The following is a 23,787-nucleotide window of genomic DNA, read 5'->3' on the forward strand; positions in this document are numbered from 1 at the left end:
GACCTTTATCATTGTCTTACCACATGTATATAAAGTCACACTAGGAACCAGCTTAATTACTGTGTGTATTTACTGGCTGAAATAAGACCTTCCATACATGATGAGTCATTGAGGTTGGGATTGGTATCTCAGCATATCTCCTACATGACTACTGACGTGGAACTACTTCTGCAGCTGAAAATCCACACCTTATAAGAAACGCAAGGAACATTACAGATTGAACGAACCCAAAAAATGGATTCAGCAGAAGTAGCCACTCAGGTGACACAATTAAAACAGCAGGTATCTGCGTTAATACACGCACTTGCTGAATTGAAAAACGACAATCAGGCTCTGTTGCAGCAGGTAATTAGACTGACACAACTTACCTCTGCACAGTCTCCTGAACCCAAGATAAATCCCCCTTTGGTATTTACAGGCGATCGAAAAAAATTTCGCGAATTTAAAAACGCATGTGAGTTACTTTTTTTGCTAAAACCTCGTACCTACCTTACTGATCACATTAAGGTTTGTACTATTATTTCTTACCTATCAGGCGATCCTCGAGCCTGGGCAGATTCTCTTTTTGAAAAAAACGACCAGCTTCTCAACTCCTATGCCTTGTTCCTGGCAGAGCTCACTAGCCTATATGATGACCCCAATAGGCAGAGTACTGCCGATCTTCAGTTAAGATCCTTGAAACAAGGAAAAAGGCCTGTAGAAGACTTTGTCGCAGAATTCAAGAGATGGACCCTTGATTCAGGATGGAATGATGCATCTCTGAAAACCCAATTTAGGCTTGGCCTATCAGAAGCCGTCAAGGACGAGCTCGCCCGAGCAGAGATGCCAAAAACCCTGGATACATTGATACAACTCAGTCTTCCCTGAAAAACAGCCTGGAAATTATCAAGGCTGTTGCCAGCCCTGTCCCCGTTCTATATCAGAGAAGGACACCCAGAAATTAACAAATATTGGAATAGATATTCCTTCAACTCCAGTGAACTTTATACCACGTTCAAAAAACCCTCCTGTACCACCTCCTGAGGATACTCCTATTTTTGCAAGCACATTTCTGGCTTCCGATGAAAATACAGAGATTCTTGCACCTGACTGCGTACGTGCTTCTAATGGCACGGTGGTATGTAGGAAGGATCTGAGGATGTTTGAAGAAGCATTGGTTGCTAGGTCTACTAGGATTACTTCGGATGGTTATGCGTCCGATTCTAGTGAGGGGTCCATGTAGCAGACACCCTAACAACAAGTGATCCGATTCTCATCGGTTACCAACCTGATCCGATTTTCATATCGGCAACAAGGGATCCGATTCTCATCGGCTACCAACCTGATCCGATTTTCATATCGGCAACAAGGGATCCGATTCTCAGATCGGTTACCAACCTGATCCGATTCTCATATCGGCAACCATTTTTTTTTTTTCCGATTTTCATATCAGAGACAAGTCTTATCCGATTCTCGTATCGGCAACCAGTATTATCCGATTCTCATATCGGCAACCAGTCTTATCCGATTCTCGCATCGGAGACCAGTCTCATTCCGATTCTCATATCGGCGACAAAAAAAAAAAAAAAAGAGAAAATTTTTTTTTTTTCCTTCCGATTTTCGCATCGGCAACCAGTCTCATGTGATTCTTATATCAACAACCAGCCTTAGAGGCCTTCCGGAGCCGGCCTTACGGGGGGGGTAATGTAAGGTTCTGGCACTCTCAGTGCCTCCTATCACATTTATTCCGGGTGATTTCCATCTACCTAGACAGAAGAAACACATATAGGTGTGTTTCCCTTTAAGGCTGAAGCTGTCATCACCCAGCGCCGGACTAGATGGCTATTTAGGGCGTCGGTTCTCACTCACATGTATTCGTTCAAACACCAGTACCTGGATACTAATCTTGCTTGAAGCTTCCATGCTTGCAAGCTCTCCTCGCTGACGGAACCTCGCTGCGCTGATCCCTGCATCCTGCTACTGGATCATCCGCATTTCCTGAGCGATCCTTCGGCTATCGCTATTAGTGCTAAGTACCCCACAGGGGAAATCTCTATAGACTTGTACTAGGCTTACACTATTTAGCTCTGCATAGCAAGGACTGTCTTTTACATCTGCATAACTAGATTGCTAGCTCTTGAGGCTACTGCTACTATTTCCTGCACTGGGTTGATCTCTCCTGTATGCACCTGCTACTCTGTCATCTGTTATCATACATGATCGCTAACCCTTCCTGCATCCATCTGCACTGTCTCACCTCAAGTGTCTGTCACCTACCACTTCCACTCAAACCTATCCCTAAGACCTTTATCATTGTCTTACCACATGTATAGAAATTCACACTAGGAACCAGCTTATTTACTGTGTGTATTTACTGGCTGAAATAAGACCTTCCATACATGATGAGTCATTGAGGTTGGGATTGGTATCTCAGCATATCTCCTACATGACTACTGACGTGGAACTACTTCTGCAGCTGAAAATCCACACCTTCTAAGAAACGCAAGGAACATTACAAGGGAGCACCCTCATGGTTAACAGAAGACAGACTCAGAACTAGAGTTGAAAAACGTAACATAAATAAGTCACCGGGACCAGGTGGCTTACACCCGAGGGTCCTTAAAGAACTCAGCCAGGTGATAGCCAGACCGTTGTTCCTAATTTTTATGGACAGTCTATTGACGGGAATGGTACCAACTGATTGGAAAAAACCCAACGTGGTACTTAAAAAAGGGCCGAGATATATCCTGGGGAACTACAGGCCGGTTAGCCTAACATCAATAGTCTGTAAAATATTGGAGGCGATGATAAGGGATTATATACAAGGCTTTAGTAATGAAAACTGTATCATTAGTAGAAATCAGCATGGATTCATGGAAAATCGCTCTTGCCAGACCAATCTATTAGCCTTCTATGAAGAAGTGAGCTGCCATCTAGATAAAGGAAGGCCTGTGGATTTGGTGTATCTGGATTTTGCAAAGGCATTTGATACAGTTCCCTACAAATGCTTACTGTACAAACTAAGGTACGTAGGTATGGACCATAGCATGAGTACCTGGATTAAAAGCTGGCTGCAGGGGCGAGTCCAAAGGGTGGTGATTAATGGGGAGTATTTCGAACGGTCTGGTGTAAAAAGTGGGGTCCCCCAAGGATGTGTCCTTGGACCAATCCTGTTGAATTTATTCATAAACGACCTAGAGGATGGGATAAACAGCTCAATCTCCGTATTGGCGGACTATACTAAATTAAGCAGGGCAATAACTTCTACGAAGGATATGAAAATCTTACAAGATGACCTGAACAAAGTAATGGCATGGGACATCTACATAGCAAATGAGGTTTAATGTTGAAAAATGTAAGGTAATGCATTTGGGTGCCAGAAATACGAATGCAAGTTACTCCCTAGGGGGAGAGCCTTTAGGGAATTCTAAGATGGAAAAGGACCTGGGGGTCCTAGTAGACAACAAGCTCAGCAAAGGAATGCAATGTCAAGCTGCTGCAAGCAAAGCCAACAAAATATTGACATGTATTAAAAAGGGGATTCACTCCAGAGATAAAACAGTAATTCTTCCACTCTACAAGACTCTGGTCCGGCCGCATCTGGAGTATGCCGTCCAGTTCTGGGCACCGGTCCTCAGGAAGGATGTGCTGGAATTGGAGAGAGTCCAGAGAAGGGCAACAAAGCTAATAAAGGGACTGGAGGATCCAGGGGCTGACTGGCAACCTTCGGCCCAGGGGGCATCGCTCTCACTATCCCTCTTCCCAGCCTCCTCCTGACCCCCATTCCAGGCTGAAGCTCTGCTCCAGGTACTCTCTACTGACTGGGTTCCTGACCTGTCCAACAGGGGGCAGTTAGGAGGAGCTGGGAGCGCTCAATCAGAGTCTCCAGTGGGCCATGGAACTGGCCTCTGCTCAGACACAGTTTACACCATCCATGATGGGGAGGGGGGGAGGCCTGCGCTCTGTCCTGGTCTTTATCCCGCACCCAGTAGGTCAACTGTGGAGACTTTTTACTTTCCTTCACCAGGAATCCTTTAGGCATGTCTGTGGCAGAAGCGGTGCAGCCTTTTATAGGGCATCAGAGCAGCCCAGGGGGCAATTGCCCTCCTGCCCCCTGGCCCAGTCCTCTCCTGGGAGGATCTCAGCTATGAGGAAAGACTACAAGCATTGAACGTATTATTCTCTCTGGAGAAGAGAAGCTTGAGAAAGGATATGATATCAATGTACAAATACTGTACTGGTGACCCTAGCATAGGGAACAAACTATTCAGTGAAAGGGAATATAAAAGGACTCGTGGCCTTTCGCTAAAATTAGAAGAGAAGCGGTTTAACCTTAAAGCGGCTAGTGCATTTAAGCAATGATAGCCTCTGAACTGTCCCCTGTTTAGATTACCTGTAAGAAGAAATACTTACCTTGAAAATGTCTTGTCCAGCGCTGCCATCTCAGGTGTGGGCAGCTAAAGCCGGAGCGTCCCTCTTCGTGTCCTCTTCCGTGATGTCTGTATCCCAGAATGCCCTGCTCTTCACTTCCGGTGCAGGCATGTCATCCCACAGCGGGTTCTACGCATGCCCAGAAGCTGTTCTAATCCATCGGCAGAGAATGACGCTTCTGCACCGGAAGTGACAAGGGACACCGGTGCAGGCGCATTGACTCCTGGGATTGATGACACTCATCTCCCAGGAGTCAATGCAAAGGGAGAAGTGACGTCGTGGGCTGCGGCCACAGAGGGAGGAAGTGGAAGGAAGCTAAGTTAATTTTCAGAAAAAATCAGGTAAGTGAAAAAAATCAGGTAAGTGAAAAAAAAAAAAAATTCTAACTATCAAATTTTCTATCTTTTTCAGAATTGTTTAATCTAACAAAAGGCGCAAAGTGAAAAAATAGGGTGGAACTCCTCTTTAAACTCCGTAAAGGGTTCTTTACTGTCAGAGCGGTAAGGATGTGGAACTCTCTTCTAAAAGCAGTGGTATCAGCAGGGAGCATTGATTAGTTTCAAGAAAGTGTTATTTGTGCACCTAAATGACCACAACATACAGGGGTATTCGAGGTACTATTTACATAAACACACACACACATCATATGGACTGGTGTCTTTTTTTTTTTTCAACCTCACTATCTATGTAACTATGATTTCCTATTGGGAGTCTCGCCAAAAAATGCCTGAAATCTGACTTAAATCTTAGTGCAGACATTTGGGAAAATAAGTGAGCTAATCACACAAGCAAGGCATTCCATATATAGGGGGCATTCTGCGTACACAACACCAGGTTGCCATATTGCATTTTACAGAAAATGACAAAGTTGCAAATTGAAAAGGAAAGGTCATTTTTAATAACATTCAATTACGATATGACTTGTGACTTGTGTGGCAATTGTATACGCTGTATTATTTTTTCTTTATTTGCTATTTTCTTTTCCTACGAAAGTGGAGTTACCCTTTAAGCATTAATTCATTTTGAAATTAATTAACGCTGCTTTAGGGAAGTTTTTGAAGTTTTTTTTTCTCCTGCCAGGAGAAAGGTGTTCAGGAGAGCTTGACAAATGCCCAGTGTGCATTAGGCCTCATGGTTATGTTTAAAACAAACACATAAATTGACCTTTCATCATTTCGGTTTCTCTTCAAAACAGTAGATCATTGTGGTTCTCAGCATTTAGACACCTGCTAATCTGTAAATGGGTCAGGCGGACATATGAACAGGTTTTGCATGTAAAAATATTGACAGAGCAGTTTTGGCATTACCACTATGCAAACTGATATGCAACATGAGAAAAGACTAGCGGTATTCAAAACAGATGTAAAGGGCCCAATAACAACGGGATTTTGTTCTTTCTTAGTGAAGAGATAATAGAACATTAAAATTAAAGGGGTTGTAAAGCTTTAAAGCGGTTGTATACTCATGAAAAAAAAACCCTGCAGGGCAAAGACATCGCACACTAGCTCATTATGAAATACTTACCTTAGAACGAAGCCCTGACACGGTTGTCTGGACAACGCTGAGAGCGCTGACATGCTCACTCGGCGTCTCTTCCTGGTTCGGCCGGAGCCGCGATGACGTCACTCCCGCGCATGCGCGCGGAAGTTTCACTTTCCGGCAAAACCCGGCAAGGAGCTCTGAAGGTCCGCCGTACCTTCAGAGCGCATGCGCCACTGACATCAGCAGATGCATGCAGGTTTAATATCTCCTAAACCGTGCAGGTTTAGGAGAGATATTAATTGTACCTACTTATTATAGGCTTACCTGTAGGTAAAAGTCAAATAGCGGAGTATACTACCGCTTTAAGGTTTTTCACCTTAATGCATTCTATGCATTAAGGTAAAAAAAACTTCTGTGCTGCAGCTCCCCCCCAGACCCCCCCAGACCCCCCCTTTTTTTTATCCAAGCCCGATCCAATGCAGCGATGTGCACTAACGCAGCGGCTCCAGCCACTGCTGCTTTCCTCGTTGGTCAGATTGATAGCAGCACGAGCCATTGGCTCCCGCTGTTGTCAATCAAAAGCTGTGACACGGGATAGGGCGGGGGGCGAGTCCCACTGTCTGTGTCAATGGACGCAGCAGCGGGACTCAGGAGCAAGCCTGCACAGGTGCCCCCATGGAAAGCTGCTTTCTGTCTGAGCAGTCTCTAGTAAAGTTTCTTGTGGATGATACTAGCTTTGTATGACCTTTTATTTTCAACATTTGTCTCCCTTTTCAGACTTGCATCATCTGCTACAGGATTGTGAATGGCCTCCATGCCAGTCTGCACCTGCCCTTTACAGCTTAAGTCTTACATTATTACTAAAACCAGTAATATTCAAATGCAGCAGCACATTTTTATATGATCAAGAGTAGATACATGTGTATATAGTCCTACAAATACCACTGGCCCTTTGAGGGCAACCATAATGCTAATGAGGTTCGCAATTAAATTGAGCTTGACACCCCTTCTCTATAGTATTCCCCTTTACTTCTCCCCAGCAGCTAAGGAGGTGAAGGGCAGGGGAGCTGGTCCAGGACATGCAGCAGATACTCCAGGATGAGAATAGGATTTATACAGTAAGTGGCAGAAGGAGGTTGCAATGCTGGGTATTGACTCTTCCTGGAATAGTGAAATTCCTCACCAAGTTTGAAGGCACATTTATAACACTTGATTTTTTTTAGTGCTTTTACCTGCAATTTTGACAGGGTTTCTTTACCTCTCCAGGCTCCATTTAGAGCAGGGGTCTCCAAACTTTGTAAACAAAAGGGCATTTTACTGTTCTTCAGACTTTAGGGGGACCAGACTGCTGCCAGCGGGAGTAGAAAATGTCCTAGTGACACTGAAAGTAAAAAAATGTCTCCTCTTTGGTATTAAAGGGAGGAATAGTGCTCCATAGTTGGTGTCACTGGGAGGTGTGAAGGAACCGTCCAGCACCTAGCTTGGCTGCTTCCATGAAGATATAGCTTCCTCCAATCTGGAACTAGGAATCAGGTATTATAGCATCATATTGATCCCAAGATACTAGAGTCGGCACTAGCTTAGGTACAAACTAGAACTCTCTTTATTGAAAACTTACACAGAATTTATATACCACACAACTTCAGGTAGGGCCTGATCACATTACCCTAACAATACAAACTCTAAACAGGAATATAATTAACATAGCTAAGGAACAGCCAACATACACATAATGCTAATTCACCTCTAGCAACTAATAGCTGACAGTAATTTCATTACATGAGCTAATTAACTAGTCACTTAAACAAACCTAGGTGCCCAGAGCGTTCTTTGATTACTCAGGGATCCCACCTCTTCTCAGACTTTCCAACACCAGTCTACGAGACAAACCCATACAATGTTCTAAGAGTCTGAAAAGGCAAAGGTGAAATTAATTTATCTTTAATAATCCCTTGAGGGATATTGTTGATAAATATTTCTGTCCCAAGTGAAGAAGCCTCTCAAACCCAGTTTGCAGGAGGGCCACCATATTCCCTCTGACCGTTAATCGTTACAAGATTAATATTACACCTTTCCATCCACTCCAGAAGGGAAGCTTCATGGTCTTTAAGGAAAAAGGTTTGGGACATTAAATGAGGTGCGTGAGAACAACCGGCCCTTAGTAAAATATACTCGCCGATCAGTCTGCTTACAAACCAAATTGACCTGTCTAACAATATACGTTAAAAAAATGGGTTTAGTTAACACACATTTGCAAATGCATGTGTAAGCTGCAAGGCCCCTTCACGGCAACCTGTATTACTTGCAGTCCTAACACTACAAATTGTTAAGTGACTCCACAGTGGGAGCACATGCAAGCTAATGGATAGATGAGAGACAGGTGGGCCTGGAGGTAGCCCAAACCTCCGCTAAGTGGCCCCTGTCCCCATCTATAACTGGCCTTCAATGTATATTACAACATCACCTATAATTACAATCTAATAACTATGTAATAGCCATAGGGTCAAAACTAAAATGACCGACTGAGGAGCACTCACCTCCATCCCTAATTGTATGTGGAATAAGGGCAGTTTTGGGACTTTAAATGAGGCACAAGCCGGATAAGGCTCAGCGTCTCCATCCCTGTATATGGTTAATAAGGAAAAAGGTTTGGGGCTTTAAATGAGGTGCGTGAGAACAACCGGCCCTTAGTAAAATATACTCAACGACCAGTCTGCTTACAATACAGTCTGCTTCATAGTCCTTATTCAGAGAAATAATCCAAGCCTCACTCTAAGCGTCTATTAAATGGTTGTCCATCATTAGAGAATTACCTGCTCTCTCCATGGGCCATAATCAGTAGGTAGGAGGCTTGCCCCTAGTCCTCTCCAAAAGCCCCTGTCCCGGTTGGGGCTGTCACAGGAGGAATAGTGCCCCATCATTGGTATCAGTGGGAGGATTAGTGCCCCATTACTGGTGTCAGTGGGAGGAATATTGGTTCAATGTTGTGTCATTGGGAGGAATAGTGCCCCATCAGTGGCATCAGAGGGAGGAATAGTGCCTCATCATTGGCGTCAGTGGAAGGAGCAGTGCCCCATCATTGGCGTCAGTGGAAGGAACAGTGCCCCATCATTGGCGCCAGTGGGAGGAACAGTGCCCCATCATTGGCGCCAGTGGGAGGAACAGTGCCCCATCATTGGTGCCTGTGGGAGGAACAGTGCCCCATCATTGGTGCCAGTGGGAGGAACAGTGCCCCATCATTGGTGCCAGTGGGAGGAACAGTGCCCCATTATTGATGTCAGTGGGAGGAATAGTGTCCTGTTGTCTGTGTCAATGACAGGAACTATGCCCCACTGTTGCTGACAGTGGGGGGAATATTGCCCTAAGGGCTGGATAAAAGCAAGCAAAGGGCTGCATCCAGCTTCCGAGCCGCAGTTTGGAGACCACTGATCTAGAGGAACCTGCACATACCTTTTAAATGGCTTCCAGACCACCAACAGATCCCTAAAATCTGGGTGCTCTAAATTAAAAATATCAACTCCAGTTTGTGACATCGAGGTTGGGCATGTCCTTGCCTGCTTCCTGCACCTCACTATTGACCAGTAGTGCTTCCCATCGTAGTGATGGACTGTCCGATAATGTGGGACTAAGGAGCTGATTTCAACTTCACCAACTAAAGATGTAATTCTCATAGCAGAGTTGTCTGAGATTTGGGTTTTTCTTGGAGCTGTGGAAACCACCAAAACGTTTATGAAAGGCTCCCCACATTTATATCCTTCTGAATATTGGTACAGGTACACTTTATAGAAGGGCATAAACGTAATAGTTAAAAAACAGTCCACATAAAATATTTGGACAGGGGACAAAGGATTTTATCTCCTTGGTGAGGTCATTGTCCTACTGACTTTATATTAAGATCCAAACCTGACAAGTGTCCACAGAAAGTATTTGTGGGGGCTGAAAGGCTGGCGACACATTTCACAGCGCCTGCTGGTAGAAGAACAGGACGGCTCGAGCTCCAAGTCCCAACATTAGCATAGGGAACAATGGCAGAGCGTGGACCCAGCATTCTCAGATCCGCATTGAACTTCTGGTCACATCGCATATTTCTCCAGTAGAGAAGAAGGCCTCTGTTTCCCAGTGAAAGGCATCCACAATATATCCTGCTGCTTGTCACAATGCCTGCCTCTGTTGTGTTGCCATTTGCAGCTAATGGCAACAGGTTAAGGTATCCTGTGTATTCACAGTGAGGCAGAGTATGGGTCAGAAGACTTAAAGGCCAGCACTGACTCTATTTACTGCTGGTAAGTGAGAGCTTTCCACATCTCTAGAGGCTGTTCATTCCTGCAATTGATCAAATCAGACAGTTCTACATACGAGAAGTTAAAGCTGAACTCCAGGGAAGCAACTATATATGCATATAGGTGAACTACCTTACCTTCTTAAGGCTTTCAGCCAGTCTTGTGATCTAGGCACCCCTGCCAAACAGCACAGCTAGATGCAAGACATAACTTACAATTCAGGGAAATGGAAAGGAACTATGTTGCCTTGCACTGTAAAGGTTAAATTCTCCTTTATGTCTTGGGGACAGAGAACAGCAGTTTTACTTACGTGATCCTCCGTTCTCCTAGCAGGTGGCGCTCTCCATTAAATGTGGGGGCAGCCCCACTGCAAAGGAGGATTTTTCTATTTCCTGGAGTTTCTTCCGCTTTCGGTCTGGTCCAGGATCCACAATACAGGCATTCCAAATGGGGGCAGCTTCTCTGTACCTATTACATTTCTTCTCAATGTCAGTCGAAAAAAACTTGCCTAGAGCCCCATTCTTCCTGTTTCATCTCTGCACCTGGCCCCTGGTGTTTGAACATTGTTGGGCTTCTAAACTGGTCTAGTTCAAGTGGTTGTATACCCTTACATATACCCACTAAGGCAGGGGTCTTCAAACTATGACCCTCCAGTTGTTCAGAAACTACAATTCCCATCATGCCTAGTCATGTCTGTGAATGTCAGAGTTTTACAATGCTTAATGGGACGTGTAGTTCCGCAACAGCTGGAGGGCTGTAGTTTGAACATCCGTGCACTTAGGTAACTGGCCTCAGGTGATACACAGAGATAAAGCAAATCATCCTACATACGTTGTACCTGTTTATCTACAACCGTCTTTCCCCTACAGCCATTCAAAGTGCAGAATTTACACAGGATCTCTCAGCTCTGAAAATAAGGGGGCGGGGAACTGAAGTTACACCAGTGAGAAGAGCTCTGAAAGCTGATTGGAAGGGACACACCCCCTTCACACAGGAACAGAGCTGTGGCTGTCAATCAGCTGGAGCTCCCTCCCCTGTCACCATTTTTCTCTTGGTGTCAGGAAAACTTGATAGAAGTGACTCATGCTGATATCAGAGGAAGGAAGCAGCAGATATAAATTACACTTAGTGCTCTGGATTGAGACAAGTACACACTATAGAGGGATATGCTTTGGTCATATTTCATATCTGAGATTTACAACCACTTTAAGCAGCAGAAAAGGGGAAATTTGTCAAGTTTGGTGTGGACTGTCACTGTATGTGATGGGCATTTATCATGTAAAAGTAAATTAGTTTTGTTTGGATATTCTACTTAAGCTAGGACCATCCTGGCCTTCTTTCCTCCTTTCTTGGTGTGAGTAGAAAAAGACAATGGAAATGTGAAGGAAGAACCTCCGAGCCATCTCAGGTACAGTCTGTAATAATATTATCTTCACTTTTTATCCTCTAGTGTACTCCCTCAGACTTCCCGGAAGAGAGTCTCGTTGCCGAGAGCCATTTCCTCACAGCTTAGACCAGTTGGTGGATGAGATCACGGATGTGTTGTTGCCATTGCTGCGTGAGAAGCGGTTTGCATTTTTTGGCCACAGGTAAACTTGTGTTTGAGACAGTTTCGCTATCTAAGGCATTCATTCTCAACCAGGGTTCCATGGAACCCTATGGTTCCTCCAAAGATAGCTAGGGGTTCTCTGGACTGTGGCTAATTGACCTTCCATCTGATGGTGCTGGCATAGTATTGAGTCCAGCACCACTCCAGCGGCATAATATTGATGATCTTTCTGGCTGTCTGTAAGGATGACATTCTGATCACCACTGTAATGGGAGCATTCTACCCATCGACCACTAATGAAATAAAGCGTTTGTTACCCCAACACTTCATGTTCCTGATATGTGCCTGCTGTACCATGTACTTGTTTGAGGAAGTATCCTGTTCTCTTTGTATTGCTTCCTTTATGTGAAATCCCTTGTGATCCTGTCAGTCCCTCTCCTTTCTTAATAAAAACTGACCACACTAAGCAGGAGAGCACATCGTGGTCAGTTCTCTAGCTATGCTGGGAACTCGGTGTACTCTCCTCCAATGATCAGACTTGTCCTGACATGCCCCCGCTGCACAGCCATTTCCTGGTATGCTGCTGGTTCTCCTTCTCCAGCTCTTATGCAGCTGAGAACAAAGGAAATATGAAAAAAGGTATTTATAATGGTTTTTTTTATATTTATACAAAAATGTTTTGCTTTTCATTTCTATTTTAAACTGAATGGGTTGTTTTACAAGATAATAGTTTACAATCACTTTAATTTTAGTAGGGGTTCCCTAAAAATATTTTTTTAACGGGTTCGCCTAGGATAAAATGGTTGAGAAAGGCTGATCTGCCTCCCTCCATGAACAAAAAATGGATTTTTGTAAGAACTTACCGTAAAATCCTTTTCTCTTAAGCTCATTGACAGACGTAGTCTTCTTGATTCTCAAGAGCTGGGTTATGTTGTCTCCGCAGGAGTAGGACTAGGCAGAATGACAAAACGTTCTGGCTCCACCTTAGGGGCAGTCCCTGAGGGTATATCCTCCCTCTCTCTGCTACAGGGAATCAGTTCTGTTTAAAGCAGTACAGAGAATTTAACCCAACCCAACTCAATGATAGAGGGGCGGGTACTACGTCTGTCAATGAGCTTAAGAGAAAAGGATTTTACGGTAAGTTCTTACAAAAATCCATTTTTCTCTATCGCTCATTGACAGACGTAGTCTTCTTGATTCTCAAGAGCTGGGACATCCAGAAGCAGTGCCACAAATGAGGGGTGGGATTGACAAAATCAAATCCAATCTAGAAGGCCCAACCGGTGCCAAACTAGAAGTTTTAAAGGCTCATTATGAACAAAGAATGAGACTAAAGAAAAATTTTCCAACGGAAAAAAACCCTCGAGGTAGACCACTGGTCTCCTCAAATTGCGGCCTGCAAGACCTTGCGGCCAAATGAGGCATCAGACGATGCCATTACATCAACTTTATAATGTTTAGAAAAGGTATGCACCGACGACCAGGTAGCCGCCTTGCACACCTGGACCACTGACGCCTGATGGCGAAAGGCCCAAGACGCACTAAGTGCCCGAGTGGAGTGCGCCTTAACAGGGAACGGGGGCTCCCGACCCTTAATAGAATAAGCCTGCACTACCGTCTGTCTGATCCATCTGGAAATGGTCGCGGCAGATGCAGGCAACCCCTTTTTGGGTCCATCTGGGATCACAAAAAGTGAATCCGTCTTGCGAAACGAGTCTGTCGTTTTCAAGTATACCCTGATCGCCCGGACCACATCCAAGGAGTGTAAAGCAAACTCCCGAGGATGACTGGGCTTAGGACACAGGGAAGGTAATACAATTTCTTCATTCAGATGAAATTCTGAAACCACCTTTTGGTAGGAAGGATGGATTCGGACGAAGAACCACCTTATCTCTATGAACCACCAGATATGGTGAACGACAAGATAATGCGGCCAGTTCTGACACCCTGCGTGCAGAAGTAATAGCCACCAAGAAGGCCACCTTCTGGGACAACGTGGGTAGAGGAATCTCCCTAATATCTTCAAAGGGAGGTTTCTGAAGAACCGACAACACTAAATTAAGATCCCAGGGGGGTAACGGCGCGTGCACTGGCGGAGCCAGATGTCGCACCCCCTGGATGGAATTCCGCACCAAGGAATGAGTAGCCAAAGGCTTCTGAAAGAAGATGGCTAATGCTGAGACCTGACCCTTGATAGTACTCAAGGCCAGTTTCTGCTCAACCCCTTGTTGCAGAAAAGCCAATATTCGACTAATCGAATAAGACCGAGGACGGAACCCCAAAGGTTCACACCATGCAATGTAGGACTTCCATGTGCGATGATAAATCTTTCTGGAAGTCGCTTTCCTTGCTTCAACTAGAGTAGGAATAACTGAAGCTGACAAACCTTTGTCCTTCAGCACCTGGGTCTCAATAGCCAGGCCGTTAAAGCCAGCGATCGTAAAGCAGGATGGAAGATCGGTCCCTGAGACAGTAGATCCTCCCTGAGAGGAAGTCTCCACGGGACGTCCGCCACCAGTCTGACCATGTCGGCGTACCAAGCTCGACGAGGCCAGTCCGGAGCTACCAGGATTACTGGGATTCCTTCCTCCTCTATTCTGCGAAGAAGTCTTGGCAGTAACGCGAGAGGAGGGAAGGCATATATTAGCTGGTATTGCCCCCACGGGGCGATCAGTGCGTCTGCGGTTTCTGCTAGAGGATCGCGGGAGCGAGCCACGAATCTCTGAACTTTCCTGTTGAATCGTGATGCCAACAGATCCACATCCGGGGTGCCCCACCGTAGGCACAACTGGTGGAAAACGTCTGGATGGAGGGACCATTCCCCCTGATCCAGGGTCTGACGGCTGAGATAATCTGCCTGCCAATTCTCCACCCCCGGAATGAACACCGCAGAGATTGCTGGAACAAATCGTTCCGCCCAGCGAAGAATGCAAGCCACTTCTTTGGCCGCTCGGACACTCTTGGTGCCCCCCTGGTGATTGACATAAGCCACGGCCGTGGCATTGTCCGACTGGATCCGAACCGAGCTGCCCTGGAGCTGCTCGGTCCAGTGAATCAGACAAAGTCTGATCGCTCTCAGTTCCAATACATTTATCGGTAACCTGGATTCTTCCGGGGACCAAAGTCCCTGGACAGATAACTGACCGAGAATTCCTCCCCATCCGGATAGACTGGCATCCGTGGTCACTGTCGTCCAATATATTGGCAGAAATGACTTTCCCTGGCTGAGCATCGGAGACCGAAGCCACCATACCAGAGACTCTCTGGTCTGTTTGCTCAATCGGATCTGATTGTCCAGGGATTCCGGATTCCGATTCCATCTGAGAAGAATCTCTTGCTGAAGAATTCGGGTATGGGACTGGGCAAATGGGACTGCTTCGAACGAAGCCACCATCAACCCCAGAACCCTCATGCAAGTCCGAAGGGAAGACCAGCTGTTGGACAGTAACAACTGGACTGCAGATAGAATCTTTCGGAGTTTCCCTACCGGAAGAAAAACTCTTGTCCTGACTGTGTCTAGAATTAGACCCAGATATTCGAGCCTCTGGGTGGGAACCAGAAATGACTTTTGCTGGTTCACCAGCCACCCGAATTCCTGTAAAGAAATCATAGTAATTTCTATGTTTTGTAGCAAGGTCTGAGGAGACTCTGCATGAAGCAGAAGATCGTCTAGGTAACCTAGAATCGATATACCTCTTTGGCGCAGAAGTGCCAACATTGGGGCCAACACCTTTGTGAAGACCCGCGGAGCCGTGGCGAGACCGAAAGGTAACGCCACAAACTGATAGTGGTTCTCCTCTATGGAAAAGCGTAGAAAACGCTGATGTCCTGCGAAAATGGGAATGTGAAGATAGGCGTCCTTGATGTCTATGGACGCTAGGACATCCCCTGGATGCAGGCAGGCTGCTACCGTGCGAATGGACTCCATTCTGAATCTTCTTATGTTGACGAAAGAATTGAGTGCTCTTAAGTCCAGAATTGGACGCACTTTGCCCTCTTTCCTGGGTATTGTAAATTGTGACTTCGCAAACCCATTTGTCCGGGATTCTGGAAAGCCATGGATCCGGGAACCGGCGAAGACGTCCCCCCACCCCAGTTATGGGTGGGGGCGCACCTTCAGGCTTTGGATGGTTTATCTTCAGGTCTGGAGGGGGCGGGCTTTTGCTTGCCCGACCAACGACCCCTGACTCCTCCTGCAGGAGCTTTGGAGGACTTAGTTTTTTCACCCGCTGGACGAAAAAACCTCTTGTGAGCAGAAAAAGAAGGCCCTCGTCTTTGACGAGTTCCTCTACCTTTAAAATTTTGCGGTAAAAAGGTGCTTTTTCCACCGGTGAGATCCTTAATGATCTCATCTAAGTTGGCTCCAAATAGACGCTCTCCTGAAAAGGGGATATTAGCCAATGCTTCTTTGGAACCTTGGTCGGCTAACCAACCTTTTAGCCACAGTGTACGCCTGAGAACCACTGCTGAGACTGATGCTCGCGCCATTAATGGAGTGGCGTCTAACGCCGCATCACATACAAACTGTAACCCCTGTATCATTTGTTCCAACAAATCTGATACCGCCTGAGGGACTTCTTCTAAGTCCCGGCGTAACCACTTGGTCCATTCAGTTACAGCCTGCGAAACCAGACCAATAGCAATTATTGGTCTGAAAGCTGATCCAATCAAGGAAAACATGGTGCGAGACATAGCTTCTATCTTGCGATCCACTGGATCTTTAAAAGACGGAGCGTCTTCTAAAGGAATAACCGTGGCTTTATTCAATCTAGCAATAGGTGAATCCACCACAGGTGGTTCTGTCCATTTCTTAATAAGGGTTTCCTCAAACGGATAACGCCTGTCAATGCGTTTAGAAATATTAAAAGTGCGTTTTGGCAGACGCCATTCTTCTTCGATTGGATTGCCAAAACATTTGGGCAATGGAAAAACCTTCGCCACTTTGATGCGCTTTTTAGTCCCAAAGGGGATCTCAGTTTCAGCTATTTCTGATGGAATACCCTGTAACCTTAAAGTCTCTTGAACAGATATAATGAGTGCGTTTACCAACGCTTCCTCTCGGGCTATGGCGGATGCCGAAACATCCTCCTTACTGTCTGAAGAGACAGGACCCGAGACACCAATACCAGATGAAGTACCTGCAACTGCAGAAATAGGCTCAGAGTCTGAATCCGAGGTTTCAGATAATAAGGGGTTAGGCGGGGGTCGCTTTCTTGCGCCCTGTCCCTGACAAGCCACTTCCACCCGGGACACAAAAGTTTCCATAATAGCTGACAAAGATTCAATTGTCAATGGGGTGCTGGAGGATCCCGCAAACCCCTCGAGGGGATCCGGAGGAGATACATGAGTGGCAGGGTCCATGTTAATACAGGACACCTTTGCCAGCAAAACAAAAAAACTTTTTTTTTTTTTTTTTTTTTTTGTGTGTCTCCCCCTAGCGCAATAGCGCCCCTCAGAGTACCTGCTTCTCGATCCCAGAGAGAGAGAGAGGGACCCCCAAGGCTCACCAACCGATGCAGTGCAGTTTCCAACAAACTGCAGTCAGCGTCTGTCTTACACAGACTGGAAGGAGCTGTTTGCTTTTTCCCGGGCAGAAGGCGTGGCTCCGCCCCCTGTGTACGCCTTCCGGCGTTCCCAGCCCTCCACGAGGTAGCTGGGCTCACAAAACATGGCCGCCCCCATAGAAGAGACATAAGGCTCCAAAAACATGGCGGCCGGCGTGACCTGAGGACATACATGCATTCGGTCTACGGCAAAATGGCGGCGGACCGCCTATATCGTCTTCCCAGCACATCCACCTGCACTCTGCTAAGAGGTGACATATGGATCTACAGAGATACACTGCACATAAGGTAGGATTATACCTCCTATGTCTGCTGTAATGTTACAGTCTGCTGGGTAGAGTGTTAGCTCTTGAACCAAGTCCACTTCCCACAAACACATGCTGTATTACAAGGGGGACTTGTAAGTATCAGATATATACTGACCATATATGGAGGGGCCCATAATATATACTGCCTCATAATGAGGAAAAAAGGGAACGTTTACTCACCATACCGAACCGACAGGCACCCTCTCTTCACAATACCCTCTCCACCGGGGTGGGGGTTTGTGGACGCCTCGACTCTCTGGTACCTGGCGTCCAAGCGAGACTTTTAACTCGCAAAGTCAGTCCCTTTACTGGGACTCCGTCGCGGCCGACCCAGCGCACTGGTCTGCACGCGCTCGTAGGCAGAAACCGGGGTGACCACTGGATCTCAACATCCAGCCCGTCGCCCGGCCCCGCATACTTACTTGAATATGTCGCGGCCGACCAAGCGCAATGCCATGGTCTGCGCGCGCTCGTAGGCCGGCTGGGGTGACCACAAGTGTCGCCCAGTCCGGCATTTTTGCTTGAAGATCTCACAGGAAAAAAACACTGGAGAAAACTACCTAAAAAATGTCTTTTTCTTAAAGAAAAAAAGTCTTGCCAGGACCAAAAGATCCCAGCAAGGAACTTAGGTCCTTACTCCTGACTAGACAGAAAAAAACTGATTCCCTGTAGCAGAGAGAGGGAGGATATACCCTCAGGGACTGCCCCTAAGGTGGAGCCAGAACGTTTTGTCATTCTGCCTAGTCCTACTCCTGCGGAGACAACATAACCCAGCTCTTGAGAATCAAGAAGACTACGTCTGTCAATGAGCGATAGAGAAACATTGATTCACTGTAAACAGGTGTGGCTCTCAGTTTGTGCATTAAATCTATTCCAAACATGTAAAACACTTTAGGAGCCTATCTTGTGTGGACTTTGAAAGGCAATGAGCTGCTATCTTGGATGTGATGTCAATGCCACCAGCTGACTCAGAGCTGTCACTCAAGTCAAGTGATACAATAGTATAGTATTCCTCTTTGCTTTTCCCCTTGTAGCTACATAAAAATGTATACAGGTAAGGGAGGGGTGGTGGAGCTGGGCTAGCACAGAGGGTTATGAGACACTTCTAGAAGAGGAGTGCAAGATGGGAATTAAACATTGCAAGTGAATAATTAAAAAAATGTATGGAAAATAAATCGCTGCAGGTAAGTGAATTCCAGGCTAAATCTAACTATACTTAACCACTTAAGGACCGCCTGCCACAGATTTACTGTGGCAGGCTGGCCCTCCTGCGGGAACCGACATAGCTCTACGTCGGTCGCGCGCCTGCAGCTAGGGGGCAAGCGCGCCGCCGGCAGCACACTCCCACCCCCACTCAGCAGCAGAGACTCCGATGCACGGGGCCAAGAGCTCCGATTGCCGCCTGACACCCCCGATCATTCCCCACTGAGAGAGAAGGAAGGTCGGCTGTTGTAAACATAGCTGACTGTTCTTTTCTCTGGAATGATCACAGAGTGCCTGTGATCCTTCTATATAGGATCACAGGTCTCTATGGTCATTTCACAAGCCCCCCCCCCCCCCCCCAGTTAGAATTACTCCCCTAGGCTTACATTTAACCGGTTGATCAAACACTGTGTTAACCCCTTCCCTGCTAGTGTCATTTTCTCTATCGCTCATTGACAGACGTAGTCCTCGGTGATACAGCACCTTCGGGTTATGTTGCCTCCACAGGAGTAGGACTAGACAGGAAATGAAAAATGCTCTGGCCACACCCTAGGGGCAGTCCCAGAGGGTATATCCTCTCTCTCTCTCTGCCTCAGCAAATCAGTTTTTTTCTGTCTAGTTAGGAGTAAGGACCTAGATACCTTGCTGGGATCTTCGGTCCTGGCAGGATTTTTTTCTTAGAAAAGAATTTTTTAAGACAGCTTTTTTTCTCCAGTGTTCCTATGAGATCTTCAAGCAAGAAAGCTGAACTGGGCGACGGGCGGGATGTTGAGATCCAGTGGTCACCCCAGTTCAGCCTACGAGCGCGTGCAGGCCATAGCTCCGCGCTGGGTCGGCCGCGACATAGTCCCACTGGACGGGGACTGACCCTGCGAGTTAAACGTCTCGCTGAAACGCCAAAGACCATGAGTCACGGCGCCCGTATTGGTCGACAGCCCTCCTACCTCGGTGGAGAGGGGTACTGTCAGGAGTTGGCGCCCGCCTGGTTCCGGTATGGTGAGTAGTATGTTCCCCCTTTCCCCCTGACGGGTCTTGTGGTGAACGCGGGCCCCTCTCTGTAATGGTAAGGATGAGTTCCCCTCTATCCTATAACATGTCACAGATCCCCCTAATTGAGTGTGATTTTTGTGTACAAGAAGCCAGGAGGCTTGGTTTGGGAGCTGACAATCTAATTGTAAAAATGTGAAAATGATTGTAGTCAGTGGCAGTACTAGAACTTTACTGTGATAGTATAAGGTATCCTACCTGTCAGTAGCCACAGGGCGATGTCTATACATGTATACTGCATTCCAGATCATTCCTCCAGCTAAGCAGATGCCTCCCGACGGCCACGGACCGCATACGGCCCGCTAGGGTCCGGTACCTCCGACCACGCTGACCACCATGAGGGTGAAGGGTTGTGAGGCCGAGATCCTTCTGCAGACATGCCGCTATTCTGTGCAGGCCGCCGCCATTGTCTGGTAGATCACACGAGGCCGCCATTTTGGTGTAGCCTCGTGTCTCCAGCATGGGGGCGGCCATGTTTGAGGTGACTCAAACACCTCATGGAGCCAGGGGGAGGAGCCGGCAGGCGTGTTAAGGGGCGGAGCCGCCTCTTTTACCCAGGAAATAGGGCCAAAGACTTCCTGTCTGTAACAAGACAAGCACTGAGCAAGCTGATGAAAACTTCTGTGCATCAGGGATGAGCCTTGGGGTCTGTCTCTCTCTCTGTGGGGTCCAAAAAGGCAGGTAACACTGAGGGGCGCTGTTGCGACTGGGGGACACAAAAAAAAAAGTTTTTTACTTTGTCATTTTTTGTCGCTGGCAAGTGTCTTGTATAATCATTGACCCTGCCGCATAGGTATCCCCACCTGATCCCCTCAAGGTGGCCGCAGGACCCTCCAGTACCCCACTTGGTTTTAATGCATTATCGGCAGTTTTGGAGTCTTTGGTATCCCGGGTGGAGGTGGCCTGTCAGGGACGGGGGTCATAGTACCCCTATTGTTTATCAGATACTTCAGATACGGATTCGGAGCTGGTCAATGCAGTTGCAGGTCCCTCTTATGGGGCTGTTGTCTCAGGTAATGTCTCCTCAGCAGTGAGGAGAACGTTTCTGCCTCCGCCATAGCACAAGAGTGGTGGATGCACTAGTTGTGTCCGTCCGGGAAACCTTTAGTCTTGAGGTTACACCGGCAGAGGTAGCTGAGACTGAGATTCCTTTTTGGTACTTGTTAGCCTACCAAAAGGGCGAAGGATTTTCCTTTACCCAAATGGGGTCGTTTTGAAACGAACCCCTGTTATTTCCAAACGCATGGCTAGGTGCTATCCGTTTGAGGAATTCCTCTTTATAGGATAGACGGTACCACCTGCTGTCTTGCCACAGACTGTTAGGATAAAAAGACCTCGTAACTAACGAGGACCTTCCTTTTCTGCTCATATAGAGGAGTTCGTTCCGCGAGGGCGGGCGATAAGGCGATACCCTCCAAAGCCCCTTTAGAGGGGTTTCAAAGGGCGCTGGTCGGGTAAACAAAGAGTCCGGCTCAGCCAAGCCTGAAGAATATAGCCTGATGCACCCCTACCCATCTCTGGGGTGGGGGGGGGGGGATGTCTTCACCGGTTTCTGGAGGACACAGGATCGAGTTTCGATCACTTCCACCGGTGCGATTCTTCCCTTCTAACATTGAACGGTTTCAGGGGTTCTATTCGAACCTATTCACAATGCCCAGGAAAGAGGGCAAGGTGCGTCCAAATCTGGACTTGGGAAGAAATAGAGTCCATCCGTACAGTGGTGGCCTCCCTGCATCAAAGAGATTTCCTGGCGTCCATAGACATTTAGGATGCCTATATTTATATCCCCATCATCGCAGGACATCAGCGTTTTTTCGCTTTCCCAAAGATCATCCCTGGTTCCCACCAGGAGACTGAACTATCTGGGCCTAAGGTTGGATACATCCTGGGCAAGAGAGTTTCTCCTTGCTGGGAAACTCCAGAAGGTTCAGTCAACGATTCGGAAGTTTCTGTCCGTCAATTGGCTGGGACTGATGGTGGCCTTCTTAGAGGCAGTACCGTATACCCAGTCTCATACCCGAAATGAAGGAGATTCTTTTTTAATGGAATCAGAATTCCGATTCCCTGGACAATCGGATCCGGTTGAGCGAGCGGACCAGGAAGTCTCCGATGCTCAACCAGGGGAAGTCATTTCTTCCGATAGTATCCAGATTACCAATAAGGGTATCGGAACTGAGAGCGATCAGATTTTGTCTGATTTACTGGATCGAGCAGCTCTAGAGCAGCCCGATTCGGATCCAATCGCATATGGCCTCTTCATCCAGAGGTTTTTCCCTAGCTGTCCCTTCATTGGGACATCCCGGATGTGGATCTGTTGGCACCTTGGCCTAACAGGAAGGTGCGGAGGTTTGTAGCTCGCGCCACGATCCTCTAGCGGACGCAGCAGAAACGCTGATCGCCCCGTGGGGGCAGTATCAGCTACGGCATGCCTTCCATCCTCTCAAGTTGCTGCGGGAACTTCTTCGCAGGATAGAGGTGGAGGGAATTCCAGTTATTCTGGAAATTCCGGATTGACCTCGTCGAGCCTGGTAAGCCGACTTGGCGAGGCTAGTCGCGGACGCTCCTTGGAGACTTCCTCTCAGGGAGGATTTGCGGTCTCAGGGACCGATCTTCCATCTTGCTTTACAGTCGCTGGCTTAATGGCCTGGCCATTGAGACCCAGGTACTGAAGGACAAGGGAGTGTCAGCTTTAGTTATTCCTACCTCCCAGTTAAAGCAAGGAAAGCGACTTCCAGCACATGGAAGTCTTATATTGCATGGTGTGAATCTATTGGATTTCCCCCACATACCTATTCGGTGACCCGAATTTTGGTCTGTCTGCAACAAGGGGTTGAGCAGAAACTATCCTTGAGCACGATCAAAGGTCAGGTTTTCGGCGTTAGCAATCTTCTTTCAAGAAACCTTTGGCTAATCATTCCTTGGTGCGGAATTTCATCCAGGGGGTGCGACATCTGGCTCCGCCAGTGCGCGCACCCTTACCGCCTGGTATCTTAATTTAGTGTGGTCGGTTCTTCAGAAACTTCATTTTGAAGATATTAGGGAGATTCCCTTGCTTACATTCCCAGAAGGTGGCCTTCTTGGTGGCCATTACTTCTCTACGCAGGGTGTCAGAACTGGCCGCATTATCCTGTCGTTCCCCAGATCTGGTGGTTCATAGGGATAAGGTGGTTCTTCTTCCGAATCCATCCTTCCTTCCTAAAGTGGTTTTCGTAAGACGGACTCACTTTTTGTGATCACGGATAGCCCTTGAAGGGGGTTGCCTGTGTCTGCCGCGACCATATCTACATGGATCAGTCAGACGGTGGTACAGGCTGATTCTATTAAGGGTCGGAATCCTCCGTTCCCTGTTAGGGCGCACTTCACTCGAGCGCTCAGTACTTCCTGGGCCTTTCGCCATCAGGCGTCAGTGGTCCAGGTATGTAAAGCGGCCACCTGGTCGTCGGTACATACCTTTACAAAATTTTATAAAATTGATGTGATGGCATCGGCGGATGCCTCATTTGGCCGCAAGGTTTTGCAGGCCGCAATTTGAGGAGACCGGTGGTCTACCTCGAGGGTTTTTTTCTGTTTGAAAATTTCTTTTTGTTGAGTCTCATCATTAAGGATGAGCATTGTAAACTTCTAGTTGGCACCGGTTGGGCCTTCTAGATTTGGATTTGATTTCCATTTTCCCACCCCTCATTTGTGATACTGCTCTGGGACTTCCCGAAGGTGCTGTATCACCAAGGACTACGTCTGTCAATGAGCGATAGAGAAAAATGGATTTTTGTAAAATCTTACCGTAAAATCCTTTTCTCTTAGCTCATTGACAGACGTAGTACCCGCCCCTCTGTTTTTTTGAGTTGGGTTGGGTTAAATTCTCTAAAGACTGCTTTTATGACATAACTGATTTGCTGAGGCAGAGAGAGAGAGGATATACCCTCTGGGACTGCCCGTAGGGTGTG

At 47.0% G+C, this 23,787-nt stretch overlaps 1 protein-coding gene across 1 annotated transcript in view; it reads left to right on the forward strand.

Moving 5' to 3' along the window:
• OLAH (oleoyl-ACP hydrolase) overlaps window positions 1-23,787 on the forward strand; it is a 51,733-nt gene that overhangs the window by 15,662 nt on the left and 12,284 nt on the right. Inside the window, exon 3 of the mRNA XM_082259095.1 lies at window positions 11,623-11,761. Within this exon, the coding sequence (XP_082115221.1) occupies window positions 11,623-11,761 (139 nt within the window). The remainder of the gene's footprint in view (window positions 1-11,622; window positions 11,762-23,787) is intronic.

This window comes from Pelophylax lessonae (assembly GCF_965119305.1).
Source record: "Pelophylax lessonae genome assembly, chromosome: 5".
Classification (NCBI taxonomy): Eukaryota; Metazoa; Chordata; class Amphibia; order Anura; family Ranidae; genus Pelophylax; species Pelophylax lessonae.